Source organism: Scyliorhinus torazame, chromosome 7 (genome assembly GCF_047496885.1).
Source record: "Scyliorhinus torazame isolate Kashiwa2021f chromosome 7, sScyTor2.1, whole genome shotgun sequence".
In the NCBI taxonomy this organism is placed as follows: Eukaryota; Metazoa; Chordata; class Chondrichthyes; order Carcharhiniformes; family Scyliorhinidae; genus Scyliorhinus; species Scyliorhinus torazame.
In genome coordinates, this window is record NC_092713.1 from 51,896,217 (window position 1) to 51,919,301 (window position 23,085).

Consider the following 23,085-nt stretch of genomic DNA (forward strand, 5'->3'; position numbering starts at 1 on the left):
TCTCGGTGTCCATGTACATAGATCCCTGAAAGTTGCCACCCGGGTTGAGAGGGTTGTTAAGAAGGCGTACAGTGTGTTAGCTTTTATTGGTAGAGGGATTGAGTTTCGGAGTCATGAGGTCATGTTGCAGCTGTACAAAACTCTGGTGCGGCCGCATTTGGAGTATTGCGTGCAATTCTGGTCGCCGCATTATAGGAAGGATGTGGAAGCATTGGAAAGGATGCAGAGATTTACCAGAATGTTGCCTGGTATGGAGGGAAGATCTTATGAAGAAAGGCTGAGGGACATGAGGCTGTTTTCGTTAGAGAGAAGAAGGTTAAGAGGTGACTTAATTGAGGCATACAAGATGATCAGAGGATTGGATAGGGTGGACAGTGAGAGCCTTTTTCCTCGGATGGTGATGTCTAGCACGAGGGGACATAGCTTTAAATTGAGGGGAGATAGATATAGGACAGATGTCAGAGGTAGGTTCTTTACTCAGAGAGTAGTAAGGGCATGGAATGCCCTGCCTGCAACAGTAGTGGACTCGCCAACACTAAGGGCATTCAAATGGTCATTGGATAAACATATGGATGATAAGGGAATAGTGTAGATGGGCTTTAGAGTGGTTTCACAGGTTGGCGCAACATCGATGGCCGAAGGGCCTGTACTGTGCTGTAATGTTCTTTGTTCTAACCATTTTAGCATTTTATTTATTCTTTGTTGATCTGGACCACTTATCCATCTTTGTTCCCATCTCTTGAAGTCCATTCTCAAAACCATATATCGCGATCATGAAAGTTTCAGTTACTTCCGGTTGCGGCGATGACTAGCTAAGCCGCAAGTTTCGGCGGCTCCAGCTCCAACGGACCTTCGGGCTCTTTTAAGAGCCCCAACGGGAAATTTTCGCGCGACAAAACCCGGTGTGGGGTGAGTGAACAGAGAGTCCCCCCCCAACGAAAGAGGAAAATATCGGCGGCGGCGGCTGCAGCGCGAGGAATCCTCGACGAGAGGGACAGAAAGGGAGAAGACACAAGATGGCGGCGGAGAAAGCCCAGGCGGCATGGGGGCCTGAACAAGATGAATTCTTGAGACGGTGTGTGGAGCTACTAAAGAGGGAGGTGCTGACCCCGATGCTACAGGCAATTGAGGGGCTCAAGGAGGCACAAAGGACCCAGGAGACAGAGCTCCGCATGGTGGAGCAGAAGGTGACAGATAATGAGGACGAGATCCTGGGCCTGGCGGTCAAAACACAGACGCACGAGGCGCTCCACAAAAAGTGCATTGAAAGGATTGAGGCCCTAGAAAACAGAGCGCGAAGGAAGAACCTTCGGATACTGGGAGTGGAAGGAGCGGATTGCGGGGCTTATGTAAGCACGATGCTAAGCTCGTTGATGGGAGCTGAGGCCCCTGCGGGCCCCTTAGAGGTGGAGGGGGCACATCGGATCCCGGCGAGAAGACCAAAAGCGGGAGAACCACCTAGGGCGACAATTGTGCGATTTCACCGCCTTAAAGATAGAGAGGAGGTCCTGAGATGGGCTAAAAAAAGTACGGAGTAGCAGATGGGAGAATGCAGTGGTACGGGTGTACCAGGATTGGAGTGCGGAGGTGGCGAGAAGGAGGGCGAGTTTTAACCGAGCCAAGGAGGTGTTACACAAAAAGAAGGTGAAGTTCGGGATGCTGCAGCCGGCAAGACTATGGGTCACGTACCAGGAGAGACATCACTATTTCGAAACGGCGGAAGAAGCATGGACCTTTATTAAAGAGGAGAAATTGGATCGGAACTGAGGGACTGATACTGCAGGGAATGTTATTGCCGATGTAAATAGAGAAGTAAATTGGGAAGGGGGGAGACACTAAGAAATGTGGGCGCCGGTGAGGGGGGAAAGAAGGGACATAGGCGGAGAATGAGGAATGGGAGGGGAAAGGGAGCTGCGCCACAAGAGGCGGGTCAGATAAAGGGATGTTCCCACGCCAGAAAGATAATGGCGGGAAGACAGGCGCAAGGCAGATGGGAGTTCCCCACACGGGGGGGGGGGGGGGGGGGGGGGTCAGGGAGGGAGCAGGAGTAGCCGGGATCAGTTGAAGTCAGCTGACTTGCGGAAGTAATAATCACGCTAGAAGGGGATCTAGCGGGGGGGGGGGGATAACTGGGTTGCTGCTGCGGAAATCAAAGAGGAAATGGCTAAAGAGTGGGTGGACGGGGATGGAATGCGACGCCTGGGGAGCGAGTGGGAGCGCGGAGGCGGGATACGGGACTGGCCTAGAGAAGGTGATGGCTAGTCGACACGGGAAGGGGGCAGGTAGCCCCCTAGTGAGGCTGATCACGTGGAACGTGAGAGGCCTGAATGGACCGATAAAAAGGGCCCGAGTGCTCGCGCACTTGAAAGGACTAAGGGCAGACGTGGCTATGCTCCAGGAGACGCACCTGAAGGTGGCGGACCAAGTTAGGTTAAGGAAAGGATGGGTGGGACAGGTGTTCCACTCAGGACTAGATGCAAAGAATAGAGGGGTGGCCATATTGGTGGGGAAACGGGTAGCATTTGAAGCAAGGAGCATTGTAGTAGATAGCGGAGGTAGATATGTAATGGTGAGTGGCAGGCTGGAGGGAATGGAGGTCGTGCTGGTTAATGTATATGCCCCGAATTGGGACGATGCGGGATTTATGAGACGGATGTTGGGTCGTAAACCGGACCTGGAGGTAGGAAACTTGATATTGGGAGGGGACTTCAACACCGTGCTGGACCCAGGGTTAGATAGATCCAGATCGAAGGCCGGCAGCGGCCAAGGTGCTCAAGGGGTTTATGGACCAAATGGGGGGAGTGGATCCATGGCGATTTCTTAGACCGAGGACCAGGGAGTTCTCCTTCTTCTCCCATGTACATAAAGTGTACTCCCGGATAGATTTTTTTGTTCTGGGAAGGTCGTTGATCTCAAGGGTGGAAGAAGCTGAGTATTCAGCCATTGCGGTTTTGGACCATGCCCCACACTGGGTGGACCTGGAACTAGGAGAGGAAAGGGAGCAGCGAGCACTCTGGCGATTGGATGTGGGATTGATGGCGGATGAGGGAGTGTGTGGAAGAGTGCAGGGATGTATTGAGAGGTACCTGGAGGCCAATGACGACGGGGAGGTCCGAGTGGGAGTGGTATGGGAAGCACTAAAAGCGGTGGTCAGAGGAAAGCTGATCTCCATTAGGGCCCACAAAGGGAAAACAGAGGCCAAGGAAAGGGAAAGATTACTGGGGGAGATTTTAAGGGTGGACAGGGAATTTGCGGAGACCCCGCAGGAGGGACTGTACAGGGAGCGAAGACGACTCCAGACGGAGTTCGACCTTTTGACCACCAGAAGGGCGAAGGTGCTGTGGAGGAAGGCACAGGGGAGGAGGTATGAATATGGGGAAAAGGCTAGTCGCCTGCTGGCCCATCAGCTGCGAAAGAGGACAGCGGCAAGGGAGATAGGGGGAATTAGAGACGAAAAGGGAGCTACGGTGCGGAGAGCAGGGAAGATAAACGAGGTGTTCAAGACCTTTTATGAAGGACTGTATAGGTCCCAACCCCCGGAGGGAGAGGAGGGGATGCGGCAGTTCCTGGATCAATTGAGGTTCGAGGGTGGAGGAGCAGGAGGTGGAAGGCCTGGGGGCACCGATTGGGGTGGACGAGGTTATTAAGGGGCTGGGGAATATGCAAGCAGGGAAGGCTCCGGAACCAGACGGGTTCCCGGTGGAATTTTATAGAAAGTACGTGGACTTGTTGGCCCCGCTGTTGGTGAGGACGTTTAATGAGGCCAGGGAAGGAGGGACTTTACCCCCGACAATGTCGGAGGCGACGATATCGCTAATTCTGAAGCGGGATAAAGATCCGTTGCAGTGCGGGTCCTATAGACCTATTTCATTATTGAATGTGGACGCCAAATTGTTGGCAAAGGTACTGGCATCGAGGATAGAGGACTGTGTCCCGGGGGTGGTGCACGAAGATCAGACAGGGTTCGTAAAGGGGAGACAACTGAATGTCAACGTGCGACGACTATTAGGGGTGATAATGATGCCCCCAGTGGAGGGGGAGGCAGAGATAGTGGCGGCAATGGATGCAGAGAAGGCATTTGATAGGGTGGAGTGGGAGTACCTATGGGAGGTGCTAAGGAGGTTTGGGTTCGGGAATGGGTTTATTAGCTGGGTCAAACTCCTTTATGGGGCCCCAACGGCAAGTGTGGTCACGGGCCGGCAAAGATCGGAGTATTTCCGATAATATAGGGGAACAAGACAGGGATGCCGCTATCTCCATTGTTGTTCGCGTTGGCAATTGAACCTCTGGCCATGGCGTTGAGAGACTCCAGGAAATGGAGAGGGGTGATTAGAGGGGGAGAAGAACACAGAGTGTCGCTATACGCAGATGACCTACTGTTGTATGTGACGGACCCAGTGGGGGGGGGGATGACAGAGGTCATGCAGATATTGAGGGAGTTCGGAGATTTCGCGGGATATAGGCTCAACATGGGGAAGAGTGAACTATTTGTGATACACCCTGGGGACCAGAGTAGAGAGATAGAAGGCCTGCCTCTAAGGAAAGTGGAAAGAAACTTCCGATACCTGGGGATTCAGATCGCTAGGAACTAGGGAACCTTACACAGGCTTAATCTGACACGATTGGTAGAACAAATGGAGGAGGACTTCAAGAGGTGGGACATGCAGCCTCTGTCGTTGGCGGGCAGAGTGCAGGCAATTAAGATGATGGTCCTCCCGAGGTTCTTATTTGTATTTCAATGTCTCCCTATACTAATCACTAAGACCTTTTTTAAAAAAATAGACAGGAGCATCACGAGCTTCGTGTGGGCAGGGAAAGTCCTGAGGGTAAGGAGGGGGTTCCTACAACGTAGCAGAGACAGAGGAGGATTGGCGCTACCGAATTTGGGCGACTACTATTGAGCCGCCAATGTGGCGACGATTCGTAAATGGATGATGGAGGGAGAGGGAGCGGCGTGGAAAAGACTGGAAAGTCCTGTAAAGGGACGAGCCTAGAGGCGCTGGTGACGGCGCCGCTACCGCTCTCACCAAAAAACTTTACCACAAACCCAGTGGTGGCGGCAACATTGAATATTTGGGGACAATGGAGGCGACAGAGAGGCGCGCGGGGAGCCCTGGTGGGGTCCCCAATCAGGAACAACCACAGGTTTGCCCCAGGAAGGATGGATGGAGGATTTCAGAGCTGGCACCAGTTGGGAATTAGGAGGGTGGGAGATTTATTTATAGATGGGACGTTTGCGAGCTTGGGAGCATTGGAGGAAAAGTATAAGTTGCCCCGGGGAAACTTCCTTAGATATATGCAGGTGAGGGCGTTCACAAGACAACAGGTGAGGGAATTTCCGCTGCTCCCGGCACAGGGGATCCAGGACAGAGTGCTTTCGGGGGTGTGGGTCGGGGAGGGCAAGGTGACAGAGATATACCGAGAGATGAGGGAAGAGGGGGAGGAGCTGGTGGGCGAGTTAAAAGGAAAGTGGGAAGGAGAGCTAGGGGAGGAGATAGAGGAGGGTATGTGGGCTGATGCCCTAAGCAGGGTAAATTCCTCTTCCTCGTGCGCCAGGCTTAGCCTGATTCAATTCAAGGTGCTACATAGAGCACACATAACGGGAGAAAGATTGAGCAGGTTCTTTGGAGTGGAGGACAAGTGTGGGAGGTGCGGCGGAAGCCCGGCAAACCACGCACATATGTTTTGGTCGTGCCCGGCACTGGAGGGGTATTGGAAGGGAGTGACGGGAGTGGTCTCTAAGGTGGTGAAGGTCCGGGTCAAACCAGGCTGGGGGCTAGCTCTATTTGGAGTTGCGGATGAGCCGGGAGTGCAGGAGGCGAAAGAGGCCGACGTTGTGGCCTTTGCATCCCTAGTAGCCCGGCGTAGGATATTACTCATGTGGAAGGAAGCGAAACCTCCCAGACTGGAGGCCTGGATAAACGATACGGCGGGGTTCATAAAACTGGAGCAGATGAAGTTTGCGCTGAGAGGATCGGCTCAAGGGTTCACCAGGCGGTGGCAGCCATTCCTCGACTACCTAGGGGAACGTTAGAGGGAAGACAGATGACCAGCAGCAGCAACCCAGAGGGGGTGGGGTGGGGGGGGGGGAAAGCTCTAGTTTATGTTAAATGATTAGTTTACCATGTTGATTAGCCATTTGTTCACTGTTAAATTTTCTTTTTTGTTATGTTTGATGAGTAAGGGGAAAAAATTGTGATCGAAAAATTTTCAATAAAATATATATTTTTAAAAAAATGAAAGTTTCAGTTGATCCAAATCCACATTCATTTTGGAATTCCAGATTTCCACTTCCCAATAAGGAAACTTTAGTTGAGAATCTACTATGTTAGGGCAGCACGGTGGCACAGTGGTTAGCACTGCTGCCTCACGGCGCTGAGGAGCCAGGTTCGATCCCGGCCCCGGATCACTGACCGTGCGGAGTTTGCTGCCTGGGTCTCACTCCCACAACCCAAAAAGATGCGCAGGGTCGGTGAATTGGCCACGCTAAATTGCCCCTTAATTGGAAACAAAAATAATTGGGTACTCTAAATTTATATACAAAAAAAGAGAATCTACCATGTCTTAGCAGGCTGACACACCAAAATGCTACACCATCAAATTGCAGTGATGATGAATTTGAACAACTATTTATCTGGCAGGGTGCAGAAACAGGATAACTGTTATTTTCAGTAATCGCACAACTAAGGATTTGGTACAAGAATCTACCTCTCACTCGTTGGACAAATTTCCGAAAACTAATGGAGAATTTAGTTTACAAAGTCACTTTAATAACTGCATGAAACAATCACCCGCATCAATATAAACAACAAGCTGGCTGGCACAATGACCGTTGGAATTTTAGAAGCAATTATTTGCAGAATCATTTCAATAATTTCAAAAATTTGAATTATAGCCTCATCTTCATTATATAGTGACGAGATCCAGAATCAATTTAAAATAAAATTCTCAGGATTGGGCATCGCTGGCAAATGCAACAATTATTGCCCATCCCAAGCTGCTCCAGAGAAGGTGCAAAGACTTGATACAACGGAGCAGCCTGCCTGGACACTTCAGTGGACAGTCAAGAGTCAACCACGTGGCGTGAGATTGGAATCACATATAGGCCAGTCGGGATAAGAATGACAAGTTTCCTTCTCCCAAAAAAACATGACAACTAATTGAGTTCCTTATGACAATCCACAGATTCATGGTCACTTTCCCAAACTAGCTTTTATTTCAAGGTTCTGTTGCAAATCGAATTCAATTTACCAAACTGCCACAGAATCTGATCTGATCTTATCTTCTCTGGGTTACTGGTCCAGTAAAGATAATCAATACGTTAGCATATCCTTGATAATCAACTTGCCTCAGTAAAAATGTGAGACTTGTGGTAAAGTCTATAGTTTTGATTATATTTGCAATGCTGTAAAAGCAGATATTTTCTAGCACAATTATTAAATGCTGCAACACAATGTCTTGTGACATGCAATGAATTGTGATAATACTGGGCATTGTGGATATGTCCTTAAGGTGTCGTTGTGCAAGTGCTACTGCTTTGAATGGTCAGAACAACTTGATGTCCAAAGCAGTTAACTAAATAATTAAATTATTTCCTTCTGCCCCCTTCGCTTGAAGGTTTTGACCCCTCACTGGGCTTCAGTCTCTAATATGTCATTCAAATTACCATACATTTTGCATGAACCTGGACAGAAAATGCTGTTATTTTAGGTGACCGTGGGAAGTACCACATCAGAGCCCAATCTTGTTCTTGGCTAGCCATGATGTGGAGATGCCGGCGTTGGACTGGGGTGAGCACAGTAAGAAGTCTTACAACACCAGGTTAAAGTCCAACATGTTTGTTTCAAACATGAAACAAACATGTTGGACTTTAACCTGGTGTTGTAAGACTTCTTATTGTTCTTGGCTGACAGTGTTGCTCACTCCCTTAGCAGCCATTGGATGAGCACAGGTCACTATGCAGATGATGGCTTTAATTTTGAGTGATGCAATGTACATTGGCTCTCACCTTGCAAGCTGTAGGCAGATTGAATAAACTCCCTGTCTTGTTTCATAATCCACCTCAGACGGAATGGAATCTCTTTGCATAACATTCACCACCAAACTAGAATATATAAAAAATGAAACTGTGTGTAGCATTATTAATAACACATTAGTGCAAAAATATCAGCTATATGGCTTTTGGGTGAGAATTACCAAGAAAAGCAGCAAAATCAAACTATCTTTACCAGCAAAATTTTGAACATACTTTTCACTGCAGAGTAATTGTAACCGCTGGCATAATATCGTTATATTGAGGTCGTGGTAATTCAGAAAATGGTGAGTATTACAAAAGTGCAACCGGAGAGACTTCAGCTATGCCATTTGTGTGTTCTGGTGCCACCCTCCCATAACATTGTTGCTTTAATTTTGTGGTGTATGGGGTTTTCCTAGAAGTGATCAAAGTCCCCTACAATCCTACATCCTCATTAAGTGTGCAGCACCAGGCGTATGATTAATCAGTTGCAGTACATAGTGTCCTTGGTGATCACAATGGGTGCCTACAATGTTCTTCTGTCTCTCAAAAGGTTACAAATGCAACAATCACGAGACAATGCATATAGTGTAGCTTAAAGTTGCATGATTACATTTATTTACAAGTTAAATAAGTTAACATGGGAATATAGAAAAATGCTAAGTACTGATAACAGACACAAGTACATATATATATATATATATATATACACACACCGATATGAATGCCAAAGCTGGTGGGATAATACTTTGGATCAAAGTCATGTTGCAAGGGAGTTGACAGCTAACCACTAGAGGGGGGTGGGGGGGGCTTTGGTCTCCTAGTCGGAAGTCCCATGGTCCTGCCTACGCTGTGTTCCTGCTGACACTGTAACTCAGGCATGCTTTAACCAATCTTAGCGAAACATTCTAAGAAAGAATGAGACAAGTGTCATAAATTTGACTTTCATATTTCATTTGTTCTTTTTCTCCTATTTGATTTGTTTCAGGTAAGTTATGTTCTGAGACAGGACACATGATTACTTGGTAAGCGAAAGCAACTGGCAGTACGCAGAGCCAGGAAAGATGACGAGGCTAGAGCAAAAAGGCAAACGGTCGACAGAAAGCACCAGGTGGCAGGTGGCAGCTAGAGAAAGGAAAGGTGAAGAGGTTAAAGCAAGATGGAAAAACATTGACAAAGAATAACAGGGTGCAATACCACCAGTGCTGCAGATAAGAGACCAAGACTCATCTTTGACCTCATCATAATGGAATCAGATACGGAATGCGATACTGGCAGTAGATCAGAAGTATGTGAATATTGTTTGGGGGGGCGGGATAAAGAGCCACATTCAATGGTTCACATAAATGTCAAAGAACGATTGGCAACTTGAAATGAGCCATTTGATCCATTGAATGTTCTTCTTATGGGAACAAGAAAAATAAAAAACTTCTTGAAACAAATCAGAAAACATAGTAGCTGGGTAGAATCACCAAGATGTCCTTATTCACCCCCAAGAAAGAAGAACTTCTAATGTGACCAGTCATGAAATATTTAAAGTTTCAATGAATTATGAATGCAGACAGCAACACTGAAAATGTGCAGACTGATACTACAGATGCTGCCTTTAAGACCGATGACTAAATATTAGAGTATTAACAAACATTGAGAAATAGGTGTAAATGTAGATTTTGATACTGAGGATTTTAAAAGTGACACTGAGAATATAGAGAATGATTAACAATAATCATGCAATAAACTAAAATCAAGCCAAGTAAAGTAGCTTTACTTAAAGGAAAGTAAATTCATTGCAAAAATATTTTTTTTTGCCAACGCTTTTGAACACAATAATTTTGTGAATTTAGTATATGCATTTACTATGTGAGATTTAAAATGTTATTTAAAGTTGTGTTAACGAAGATAATTAACTGAATTGTTGAATGAAACCTACTGGCTATTTAGCCCATATATATGTTGTTACTTCCAAAAAATATTTTCTTATTTTTAAGTTTTATCTTTTTATTACCCAGGCGTAACTTTCTGGTTAAAAAAAAAAAATTCCCTTTAAAATGAATTTATTGCAGACTCAGTTAAATGATGAGGTTCACCATCTTAGCAGTTTCTAACAACCTCTTAAGTCTCATTAATTATCCACATTTGAAGTTGTGAACCATTGAATGTAATGTTGATGAGCAAATGCTCTCAGCCTGGTTTCCGGTGACCTGCTAATCTTTCAAATGAGCAGCATTCTTTCAGCAAATGAGTGCAGACTTGATGGGCTGAATGGGCTTGTTTCTGAATGGCAGATTTAATTTTCACTAAACTAATTTAGGACTATTATCTTAAGTCCAGAAATCTCCCTACTTTGTCAGCCAACAGTCACGAGGACAAAGCTGAAATATCATCTCAGAAACTCTAAATGAGAAATGGCTGTAAAACCATTCATTCATTGAAACCAATGTGCGCTGCTGAGTTTTTTTGGGGTGGCTGCCCACTTTCTAGCTTGCTAGTGTGCTGTCATTATAAACACTAATGGCCATTACAGGGTACACCGTTGGTAAAGTTTAATGTCAAAATCACATCATCTTCTGCATATTATAGTTAATTAATCTACAAAACATTCAGTAGCAGCTTTTGCCTGTCTGTGACAGATGTTCGAATCAATTAAAGAAAACAACCGTGACCTATAAAATCACGGGTTTGACTTTGGAATTGTAGCAAAGTCATGTTCAGTGAAATCCATTATCTCCGTGAAGTTGAAAGCTTGCCAATATATATATATATATATATATGTATATATATATAATATATTATGTCAAACAAAATGACATTACATTACTGCAATGATTAAAGAACATGGTGAATGACATAGATAGGACTTAGCAAACGTTCTGCTTAGGGATTAGGAGCAGCTAGGGCTGAGCTAAGAAGCAGAATCTTAAAGGTAATCATCTCTGGATTATTACCTGGGCCACAAACAAACTGGTTGAGGGCATATAATTTAGAGGGATGGATGCATGGCTGTAAGACTGGCATTGGAGAAATAGGTTTTGATTTATGGAGCACTGGCACCAGTACTGGGGAAAATGGGAACTGTCCCGTTGGGGCAGGCTTCACTTGAACCGTGTTGGGACCCAGTGTTATGGTGAGTTGTATAATCAGTGGGGTAGAGAGAGCTTTAAATGAAATAGTGGGGAAAATATGCGAGAAGATGTAGTAAATTAAGGGTAACAACGCGGCAGTGGAGCAGGGTAGCAATTTGAGTAAAGATAACCAGTTTGGGAGACAAGGACAGAAAGTAAAGACTTAAGAATGTACCAACAGTTAAGGTCAGATAATGTAAAAATGATTTAAAAAAAAACAAAGTTAACGGTTCTGTATCTGAATGTGCACAGCATTTGGAACAAAATGGATGAATTGTTAGCATTGAAAGAAAGAAATATGCAGGACTTAATAGCTATCAGCGACATCTTTGTAGGGTGACCAAGGCTGGGACCCAAATATCGAAGGATATTTGACAATTTGAAAAGATAGGAAGCTAGGAAAAGGTGGTGAGGTAGCTCTGTTAATTAAGGATGTCATTAGTACTGTGAAAGATGACTAGCACGAAAGAGCAAGATGTAGAATCAGTTTGAGTAGGGATAAGAAATAAAAAAAGGAAGAGGTCACTTATGTGAGTAGCCTATAGGTCACCTAACACCAGTTATTCTGTGGGACACAGCATTCAGGAAGAAGTAAATGGGATGTGTAAGAAAGGTACCGCAATAATCATGGGTGACTTTAATTGCATACAGATTGGACAAATACAATTGGCAAAGGTAGCCTGGCAAATGAGTTCATAGAGTTTATGCGGGACAATTTCTTACAGAAGTATGTTCTAGAGCCAACGAGGGACCAGGCTATTCCAGACCTGGTAATGGGCAATGAGACAATATTAATCAATAACCTCATGGTAAAGGGGTCATTAGGTAACATGATAGTATTTCATGTTCAGTCTGAAGGAGGAAGGTGGAATGAAATAAAGACTACTGGAAAAGCTGGGGGCAAAATAATACATGTACACATACAAACCTTAAACCTCCTGCTTTGAGGAAATTTTCACAGAAAGATTTAGCGCAGTTTCTTGCCATCTCATCATCTGATGTAGGCATCAGCTTGGAACTGAGAACCTGCACGAACAGCATAACAGATTAAATCAACAGCAGGAACCAAATTACTTTCTTCATCAAATACATTTTCAATAAGTGGAATGAACAAAGACTGGAAATGAACAAATAATTTCCACTAAAGTATTGCGTATTTTTGTTGAAGATGTTTTTCAAAGTGTCACTAAAATATTGAAAATTGGAAGAAGAAACTGATGCACAATAAGCTTGATGTCTTTTAAGAATCAACGTGAAAACGAAAGACTCGAGGAACATTGCATCAGATCAAGCAATTTTAGCAGAAGATGAATCCATGAGATATGCACAGATCAATTAATGCTCAATTTCAACAGATCTAGGATCTTGTTATCCAATACAGTCACCAGGATTGTCTCCACTGCTTGAGAATTTATGAATGATTTATTTGTACAATGGAACTGAAGGCTAACCAAGGGAAAAGTCCTACATAGGAAATTAAAACAGCCAACATTACAATTTAAATTTGAACCATCATGGTTTCTGCTTTAAAGTGAGCAAATTTATTTTAGCAAGTTGTTGAAAAATCTATTTTTGAGTGAAATAAAAAGGAATCCATCATTTTAATATGGTTTAGAGAGTGGGGTATAACAGATGCCTGCTCAAGTTTCTGAGAACAAGTGGAACCGGAGATAGAACAGGTGGAGGCTATAAATCTAACTCTATAAAATTCACTTCATATACTATGAAGCTCCAATAAGTCAGCATGACAGCATGAAAAAACCTTCATAGAAACTTTCAAAAAGTAAAAAAGTTTTACAATTTGATTAGTTCATACCTCTAGGTTATAGAGTACTCTGAAGGTGGACATCCCTGGTGCTGATGATCTGAACAGACTCTCCAAAATAGTGTTTGCACTAGGCTGATGCTGTTGCTTCGAAGACAGTGAAGGTGACTTCGATGTTTGGTGACTTGAATCAGTCAGCAATGTTTTCTGCTAAAGATAAAATCAATCATCAGTTTAAACCTGCTATTCTACAAGTCTTCCTCATTCGCTGAGTACATGTCAAAGTCCACACAATGAACAATCTACCATCCAGGTAAAAAGAGAGAATTTTGCAATACTAACTCAAGAACTTGGCATATTGGAGGTAGACATGCCTGCCTCCCAACCTCTGCCACACACAAGCCCAAACAAATTCACTCAATACTCTTTTGGAAAAAAAAAATCTGTAATTAGCATCTGTTAACTTATTTAAACAGAGATAGATTTGACGCAACAAATGATACGTTAAACTAATTTAATGATAGTCATGTATAAGCAGGAGCAACAGGATATGTTTGACGCCAAGGTTTCAGGTGCCTCGAACTACTATCACTCTCCAGGTGAGAGAGACAGGGGGAGCGGCAGGGTTATATTTCTAAGCATTATATTTTTAATTTTGGGGCTTTCAAGATAGGGGTTTTATCAGGGGCACCAAAAACTACCGGGTTTCATGACACAAAATAAGAGATTTTGCAGATCCATGAGAGTCACTGATACTCACTCCTATAACTCATCTGTGACTCACATTAGCTCCTGAAAAACAAAATATTTGTGCAATACTTCTGAAATCTCAGATGAAGTAGGTAGAAAGGCACATCCCATTAAAGGAACATACATCTTTATTCGCCTAGATCCACAGGGCTGCAAGCAAAGTCCCGCAGAAGCTTTAGCCAGGTCAAACCTTTGTTATTGATATGGGCCCTGAAATAAGCATGTTTATCTGGCAAAGCTAAAAGTTAGATAGACCAGGACAGTTTTTCATGACAATCCAACCACAGGGAAGTTGATATTTCTCTAAATATACATTTGATCAGGTCAGCAAAAGCAAATGTCTGAAAGTAATTGATAATTCCTTTCATGATATCGACATATACTTATTTTGTGAGTATATATACCGCAAGGGAGACAATGATGTAGTGGCAATCTCACCAGACAAGAAATCCAGAGGCTCAGATTAATACTCTGGGACATGGGTTCAAATCCCACCACAGCAGCTGGTGAAATTTAAATTAAACTAATAAATTTGTGATATAAAGCTAGTCTCAGTAAAGGTGGCCATGAAACTATTAATTGTGGTAAAAACTCATATGGTTCACTCACGGCTTGATGGGCTGAATGGTTTTCCGCACTGTAGAGATTGTATGATTCTACTCTAAATGCTGGGAAGTGGGATTAGCGTAGATCAGAGTAGTTTTTTTTGTCTGTGCAGGTTGATGGCCGAAGGGCCTCCTCTGTACCACATGATTCTATGTATCGTAACTACGCTCTGAAGTGGCCACACAAGTCACTCAGTTTAAGGGCAATTAGGGAAGGGCAGAAAATGCTGGCTTTGCCAGTGATGCCAACATTCCATTGAAGAATAAAAAAAATATTGTTTGGACTACAGTGCAGGTCATTTGGTCCATCGAGTCTGCACCAACCTGCCAAAGAAGCACCGTACGCAGGTCCACCTTATCCCTGTAACCCCATCAACCGTTGGCCACAGGGGCAATTTAGCATGGCCAATCCACCTAACCTGCACATCTTTGGGCTATGGGGGTAATCGGAGCACCCGGAGGAAACCCAGTAGATATGTTGAAAATGTGCAAACTCCACACAGTCACCCAAAGTCTGAATCGAACCCGGGTCCCTAGCACTGTGAGGCAGTGCTAACCACTGTGCCACCCAAGGATTACACCACCCCATAAACATGGTGCTGTATCTACATGGCTTTTTATTTTGCTGGTGAACCTTATTGCAGTTGTTTGGACTGGAGCTTGTCAGAGGATGGATTGCTCTTCCTTGGCCAATTGTGATCATGTTACCATAGAGTTTATGCCTAAAATGGGAGGTTGGGCATGTTCTTTATATAGAGGTAAGAATATTACACTTCCTTGCATGATTTGTATTCATCTTCGCTGTGCATAGACCCACTGATAATATTGCTGGTAATGTTTTTTTCAAACAGAAAACTTTTCTTCATGCTACACTGACTCAGCTAAGATGAGGATTCTCACACAAAACATTAAGGAACTGATGTACAGTGTTTAAAGTTCAAGGCATCAGCTAAAATTTAGGCGCTCCAATGTTTCCACATTATAAGGGAGACTTGCTGCGCTTCATCTAAAAACAATTTTAACAACATTGGATAAATTACAAACAATGCAGCTACTTACTTTCCTGCCTAAAGCATCAAGTGTATCCAGTGCCTCCTGAATGGCTGGATCAGTAGGAACCAACAACAGCAACTTTCTAACACGCACTGTTATCCTGAAAGATGAATAGGTAAATAAACAGAATTTCAATAATGCAATCAAGATTTTTTTTCTTGCAGTCTGCACAAATACACTCTGTTTAATCTTTGCTTTGTGTTAAAAATATTTTAAATGATTATGAAAAGATATCAAACAAGTGCAAAACGGGCAGCACGGTGGCCTAGTGGTTAGCACATGGCACTGAGGTCCCAGGTTTGATCCCGGCTCTGGGTCACTATCCGTGTGGAGTTTGCACATTCTCCCTGTGCTTGCATGGGTTTCGCCCCCACAACCCAAAGATGTGCAGGTAGGTGGATTGGCCATGTTAAATTGCCCCTTAATTTGAAAAAATTATTTGGATACTCTAAATTTTTTAAAAAACAAGTGCAAAACATTTGGACCTTGTATTTCTACAGATTTTTCGTTTTAGAGCCCAACAATTTCAAGGAATTGAATTTGAACTCCTACTCAAAGTAGAATTGGTTCATGCTCCAGGGATCCTTCAGTGCTTGACCTTTTCTCATATGCAACGTGGTGCAGCAAATTTAGCGTCTGTGCCCCCCACACACTGTCAATTCCCAATCCAGCAGTCTCATCACATAAATGTCTGAAGTGAAGGTGAAGACATTGGTCTTTTAATGGAGAACACCACATTATCTTTGGGTTTTTTTCACAATAACCACAGTAAAACATAGCCAATGGCTAAATATCATAAAAGGTTCTACAGGTCCTACCTGATTGTTAATATTTTGCTTTGAAAATTATAAATAAACTATTCTATTTGAAACTATGTAATCTCACCTTGGTTCTTCAAGGTTGGCAAGTTGGTAAAGCATATCAAACACATTACACACCAGTGCCATTACAACACCAGGCAGTGACTTCTCCTGTTACAAAGATAAAGGAACTAATCAGAAACACATGAGCAGAGACACAAATAATAAACATCAACTTCTAACATTTTAAATTGCAAACATTTTAAATTGCACTCAAATAAGGAAAGATTAATGCTACCGATCAAGTATTCAATAGAAAAGTTACAGTAAATTACAAAATGCAATACTAGAAAGTATAAATGGTTTATATAGAATTATTATAGAATGCCCAGCACAGGTTTAGAAAGTCTTGTATTATGACTGACTTCCGGTCACCGAACATTGGACGTCTTTCATTTGTGACTGACCAAACGTTATGCCTTCCCGTTTTAAAATAATACAGGAAATCAATACACTTCTGCAAACACTGCAGTGGTTCACTTGAAGGGCTGAGGATCAGGCTGCCTCATATGAGCAAAAGGGCACTGCAGTGGCACAGTGATTAGCACTGCAACCTCATAGCACCAGGGACCCGGGTTCAATTCCAACTTTGGGTGACTGTCTGTGTGGAGTTTGCACATTCTTGCCTTGTCTGCGTGGGTTTCCTCTGGGTGCTCCTGTTTCCTCCCACAGTCCAAAGATGTGCAGGTTAAGTGGATTGGTCATGCTAAATTCCCCCTTAGTGTCCAAAGATGTGCAGGTTAAGTGTGGTTACAGGGATAGGGTGGGAAAGTGGGCCTCGGAAAGGTGCTCTTTCAGAGGGTCAGTGCAGGCTCAATGGGCCAAATGGCTGTCTTCTGCAAAGTAGATAGGGATTCTATAGATTCGCAAGCTAGGGCCAAAAGCCAAACTCCAGTGTCAAACAACCACTTTCACTGACTTCCTTTTATTGTCTCAATTTCAAAGAATTTGATGCTGAAGCATTTTGATTGTTTTTAATTAATATCTGCAACATTTATATAAAAACTTTGTCTAACCTGTTCCATAGCATAAGCTGAGTTGATCACACCACTGCTGGCAGATGTATCAACTGAACTTCCTGATGCTGTCCCCATCACTGGCATCTTTATAGTTAATACTTGCTCGTCTGAAAATCCCAGTTGGTGGAGCAATTTTTGATCTTTGTTCATGGTCAACTAGAAGAACAAGAACACATGATTTTCATTTTCAGAAAATAAGCAACGCAACAGAGATAATCAGGTTGTAAAGCAGTTTGACTTATATTTGCTATCACTGTGGAACAGGTAATAAATAAAAATCTGGATGAAGAGGGAGAAAAGATTTTTTAAAACGACAGTTATAAAAAATAAAAATGTAAGTGGCAACGCACTCCTGCACATTTGCTTTTTGTCCCCCCAGGGACATTGTTGCGACAATTTTTCCCCCTCATCTTTCACAGGATGTGAAATCGCTGGCTGAGCTACCATTGTTTGACCATCCCTAGTTACTTCAAGAAGTCATGAGCTGCCTTCTTGAACTGTTGCAGTCCATGTGCTGTAGTTACACCCATGGTGCTGTTAGCAAGGGAGTTTGAAGATTTTGACCCAACGACAATGAAGGAATGGCGATATATTTCCAAGTCAGGATGGTGTGCATGACAGGTAAGTGAAGCCAGGGATGAATTTGAAAAGAATGGGAATTTTAAATTTGCTTAAATCGGGAGTTAACATAGGCCAGTGAATACGAGTAATGGATGAACAGAACCAAAACTTGATACGAGTTAAAACATGGGTTGCAGACCTTTGTAATGAATATCACACTGATCACAGAACCAGATGAAGTCAAAATAGTATAGATGAAACCTGTATCATGTAATTATCATGGCACGGTGGCACAATGGTTAGCGCTGCTGCCTCACAGCTCCAGGGACCTGGGTTCAATTATCGCCTCAGTTGACTGTGTGGAATTTGCACTTTCTCCCAGTGTCTGTGTGGGTTTCCTCCAGGTGCTCCGGTTTCCTCCCACAGTCCAAAGATGTGAAGGTAGGTCAATTGGCTATGCTAAATTGCCTCTTAGTGTCCAAAAGGTTAGATGGGGTTACTGGGTGGAGGCATGGGCTTAGCTGAGGTGCTCTTTCCAAGGGCCAGTGCAGACTTGATGGGCCGAATGGCCTCCTTCTGCACTCTAAGTTCTATGAATTCCTAATACCCATTGGGATAGAAACATAACAAATAGAATCATGAATAAGACTTAAATAGTTCAAACTACTCCAAACAACAAACGTAACAAAAGAGAATAAATTGTATTCCAGCTTCTTGAGCTAATAAATATAAAATTCTTCCTGATATTATTAGTAAAAGTTTAAGCGAGAGGCCCAGAGAGATAACATGATGCTCTAAATGGCTATTTTGGCCATATTTCAAGATGTATTGACACCAGCACTGCAATTAAACACAGAGATAACATGTCCTGTGAACAAACTCGTTAAAAAAAAATAAGGGGAGCTTTCCGGAGACGGCGGGCAGGAGGCAGCCGCACAATGGAGGGCTCCCATTCGGGAATGGCATTTTCGGGGCTTTAAGCCCAGTCCCATGGTCCACGGAGGTGGCAAAAGCAGGGAGAAGGCACAGAGGCGGCACAGTGAAGAAAAATGTCGAGGGTGAGTAATGAAAACAGCTGAAGGTCCGTCGGGGAGTGGAAAGGTCACCGCGGGGTCACCAAGGAAAATGGAGGCTGGAGCACCAGGGGAGGCCGCATTACTTACGGCTGAAGGAATAACTAAGGTGATGGCTGCGGAATTCGAAAGGCAGTTTACAAAATACATAGAGACAATGAGGAAGGAGATGAGGGAAGTTTTGGGTGTGCTGGTGGAAGAGGCGATTTCCCCGGTGACAACGGCAGTGGCGAGCGCAGTGGCGGAGGTGTGAGAGCAAGGGGAGGCGCTGAAGGAAGTGAAGGAGACATTATTGCAGCACGGTGATCAACTTACCTCGATAGGGAAGGAGATGCAGAAGGTGATGGACACTAACAAGGATCTGTGAGGAAAAATGGAAGACCTGGAAAACAAATCCAGGCGACAGAATTTGAGGATTGTGGGGCTGCCCGAAGGAGTTGAAGGACCGAGGCCGACTGAGTATTTTGCCGCGATGCTGGCGAAACTATTGGGGGAGGGGGAGGATCCCTCCTGATATGAACTGGATCGGGCTCATCGGTCGTGGAGGCCTGTACCAAAGGCGAGTGAGCCGCCAAGGGTAGTGACTCTGTGCTTCCGTAGGTACAGTGTGAAGGAGACGGTCCTGTGCTGGGCCAAGCAGAAGCGGGTGGTGCAGTGGGCTGGAGCTGGTATAAGTGTATACCAGGGCTTTACGGTGGAGCTGGCGAGGAGGCGGGCTGCCTTCAACCGGGTGAAGAGGGCATTGTACATTAGCAAGGTGCAGTGCGGCACTGTATTTTCTATGTTCTATGTATATCCAGCGAAGCTGAGGGTGACTTACAAGCTCAAGGACTTTTATTTTGGAACGGCGGAAGCAGCGGAGGAGTTTGCGAAGGCAGAAGGACTGTGACAGAACTGAGAAATGGCCATGTGGCGATGTAACCTCATGACTGTATTTTCTTCTTTTTTGTTTCACTGTGTGCGGGTGTATGGGCTAAAGGAGCCAATATTGTATATATTTGGACAAGGGAAGTGATGGGACTTTCACTCGAAATGAGGGCTCTTTGGGGTGTAGGGGGGTATGCGGGGTTTGTGTGCTGAAAGGGGATTTCTGGGCTTTCTTAGGGCAGGGCAAGGGGCCCAGGCGGGGGCCTCCACGCTGGCCGGTTTAAGCCGGCCAGTGAACGGGAGTGAGGTGGGGAGAGGGGCTGCGGCCATCGGAGCCTGGCAGAACAGGGTCCGAGTGGTCTACCCGGGGTGGAAAGTTGGGGGGAAGGAACAGAGGTTGGGGGGAGGAGTTTTACAAGAGGCAGTGGACGGGAGGAGTTGGAGACTGGGGGCGAGGGGGTGTTTACAACTCTTGGGTATCATGTACGGTACTCTTTCAGAGGTTGGATGGCGTTGTGTGTGTGTGTGTGTGTGTGTGTGGGGGGGGGGGGGGAAGAGAAGTGGACTCTATAGGTTAATGGTAACCATGGGCGGTCCCAGACTCCTTTTTCTCCTTTGTTTTTTGTTTCCACCGTGGGAGGGTTTGTTTTATTGGATGCATATACTGACAGGTAGGCCGTTGTTTCGGGTGGTGGGAGGATGGAATCGTTGGTATTGTTAAGGGAATTGATTTTGTATTTGTTACCGTTTACTGTTTGTGGGTGGGGTGTAAATTTTGAAGGAAAATGTGAAAATGGAGAATAAAAACATTTTTAAAAATAAATAAGGATCCTATACCCGTGAATAGCCATCTTTAAGAAGGCCTATTATAAGATAGTCCCATCAAGGCTATAAGACATCTTGCCGTCCTTAGGAAAAAAGCATAAATCTACAAATGTGAATTGCCATTTGTAAGATAGCCTAATACGGGCTATTTACTATCAGGCTATTCTAGAGAAAGGGAAGAAAAATGTGTAAAAGAGACAGATTCAACTGAATCAGCAATCCTGGTCCTGCAACCGATTGTCATTTCTGTTCCTGCCTGTTTCGTCAAATAAGTTATTCTGGACTTTTAGCGTATGACCTTCTTACTCTGTTAAAAGTTTTGTAGTAAGCGATACCTTTGGATATCCATGTTTAAGTATACTTCTCTTTTAGAAAAAGTCTGTTAGCAGACTCACATTAATGACAAACTGTTGATAGACTTACATTTTGTAGACTCTGTAAATATGTTTTATATTTTAAAATGATTGTAATAAAACCCCACTAAAAATACAAACTGTGTGTGCTACATTGAATCAGTTTAAATTTCCAGAAGCTTGTTAGGACAAGAATCTATGCTGAAAAAGTAACAGTTTAGTATGAGCGACTTACCTGGGGAATCTCCCTCTGGGAATTAACTGAAAGTTGTTTAACTATTTCAGAGCTGGAAGAGTAATCTCCCTCTAGTGAGAGCTGTTCTTTGTTTGTCTAGGGAAATAACTTTCCCTCTTTCGGTGGTTTAGTCAGAAGCAAACTATTAAGATTAATCTTCCAGATCAGAAATCCTAAATCATTCACATATTTGGATGACCTCAAGTCAATGAAGATAGAATATGGAAGGCTGGCCAGGTGCACATTGGAATAGCCATCTATAGTCGTAACAAAAGGTATGAATGAGGGTTTCCATGAGCCGATATTCATGCAATATTATGGATATGGAAATAGGCAGTTTGGTGACAGGAATGTGTGGTCAAAAGCCCACCTCAGGATTAAATACAACGTCAAGATTGCAAACAGTTTGGTTCAACCTCAGGCAGTTATCGAGGGGGGTGGAGTTGGTGGCTTGGAGAACAGAGATTGTGGTGGATAGCGAAGGCAATAATTTTACTTTTTTCTAATATTTTGTTCGAAAAGATTTCTCCTCATCCTGTGCTAGATGTCAGATAAGCAGCCTGACAATTTAGAGACAGTGGAGAGGTTAAGGAAGGTGGCGGCAAATTAGAATTGGCTGTCGTAAGCATAAATGTGGAAACTGATCTTGGAGGACGTCATGGGCAATCATGCAGGAGTGAGAATAAAATCCAGTGCAGATGACTCACTGGCTGGGATTTGATAGGCAGAACTGGAACTGAGCAAGGGCAGTTCCACTCAGCTGGATGATAGAGAAGAGACTTTGGAGATGATGATGAAGTCAACTGTGCCAAAGGCTGTAGATAAATAAAAGGATGATGAGGGATAGTTCAACATGATCACATTCATTTGAAAAATGTTGCTCGGTCCAGGTTGAGCAAATATCAGCTCCTTCTGCGCACAAAACACATTTTTAAGGACCCATGCACTTAAATGAAGAGGCACAACAAAAAATGAGGGGCATTAATTGGGAGAGGCAATAATTATGATATTGTCCATCTCATGAGAGAAATCTGTAAAAAAAATATATGGAAATTAAAATACACTCTCCTGATGTAGAAATTAAATACAATTTCATAAATGGCATTCTATGGGGAAATGATGGAGTCAATGGATCTGAAACCTTTTCCTCTTCCCCCACCCCACCTCATTCCTAACCAATAAAACTATAGACCTCGTCAAATTTCCACCTCTGGCTTGTTTATTTTTCCTTCTTTTTTCTTTACTCACCAAACTATCATTGGCAAATATTTGTAAGTTATCCAAAGGACAGTTGACATGTGATACTATCTTCCACCTGACACTCCCAATAGTCTCGTTGCTGTGAGCCTGTAAAGTGGAAAGAATGTCATTATTATAGTTAGGTACTAAATGTATATGAAAATGCAAACTGGCACACTTGGTTGGGATAGGCTGTGTCCAATGTATATGGTTAAATTTCAGAGATTACTGACCTTAATCTGGCAAACTGGACACTTTTAATAAAATATTTTACCGAGGAATCATAAATAAACAGTGACAATGACAATAATGCAGTCAGACTTTGAGCTAAAGCCGGAAAGATAAATTCAACATTTTGCCAAAAACATTGTGACAAACTAGAATAAGATCAGATTCAAAAATCAATATACGCTATATAGGACTGACAGTGTAATCCCTATGATGCTGCTGCTGCCAGTTCAGCAAATATTTTGATGACATCCACTTCTCTAGTTTGCCATGAGTTATCATTTCAAGCTGGTGAAGAGTCCAATGTTACACCCAACAACATATTGAAACCTCAACAACATATTAAAAGATTAGCCTCATCACTTCCATAATGTGCATAGATCAACCTTTAATATCCACAACTTTGATTGATTCACTATTTCATTCAATTGAGCTAAACCAGAGGGTCAAGCCACTTGGACATGCTCTAGAATGGAGGTGCTCATTAAAGTGTGCTACAGCCTAGTATTGTTTCTG

At 43.7% G+C, this 23,085-nt stretch overlaps 1 protein-coding gene across 3 annotated transcripts in view; it reads right to left on the minus strand.

Annotated features, from left to right (window-relative positions):
- Positions 1 to 23,085, minus strand: part of usp24 (ubiquitin specific peptidase 24) — a 260,396-nt gene that overhangs the window by 91,444 nt on the left and 145,867 nt on the right. For 2 of the 3 annotated variants that reach the window (XR_011948152.1, XM_072510704.1), the window contains exons 26-32: positions 22,351 to 22,449; positions 17,186 to 17,344; positions 16,195 to 16,280; positions 15,316 to 15,409; positions 12,953 to 13,111; positions 12,065 to 12,162; positions 8,009 to 8,104 (exon numbers count right to left, since the gene is read on the minus strand). Coding sequence is in view for 2 of the 3 variants with exons in the window: in XM_072510704.1 (XP_072366805.1) it covers positions 8,009 to 8,104; positions 12,065 to 12,162; positions 12,953 to 13,111; positions 15,316 to 15,409; positions 16,195 to 16,280; positions 17,186 to 17,344; positions 22,351 to 22,449 (791 nt within the window). In the remaining variant the exon portion in view is untranslated. The remainder of the gene's footprint in view (positions 1 to 8,008; positions 8,105 to 12,064; positions 12,163 to 12,952; positions 13,112 to 15,315; positions 15,410 to 16,194; positions 16,281 to 17,185; positions 17,345 to 22,350; positions 22,450 to 23,085) is intronic. The other variant, XM_072510705.1, reaches the window with a different exon arrangement.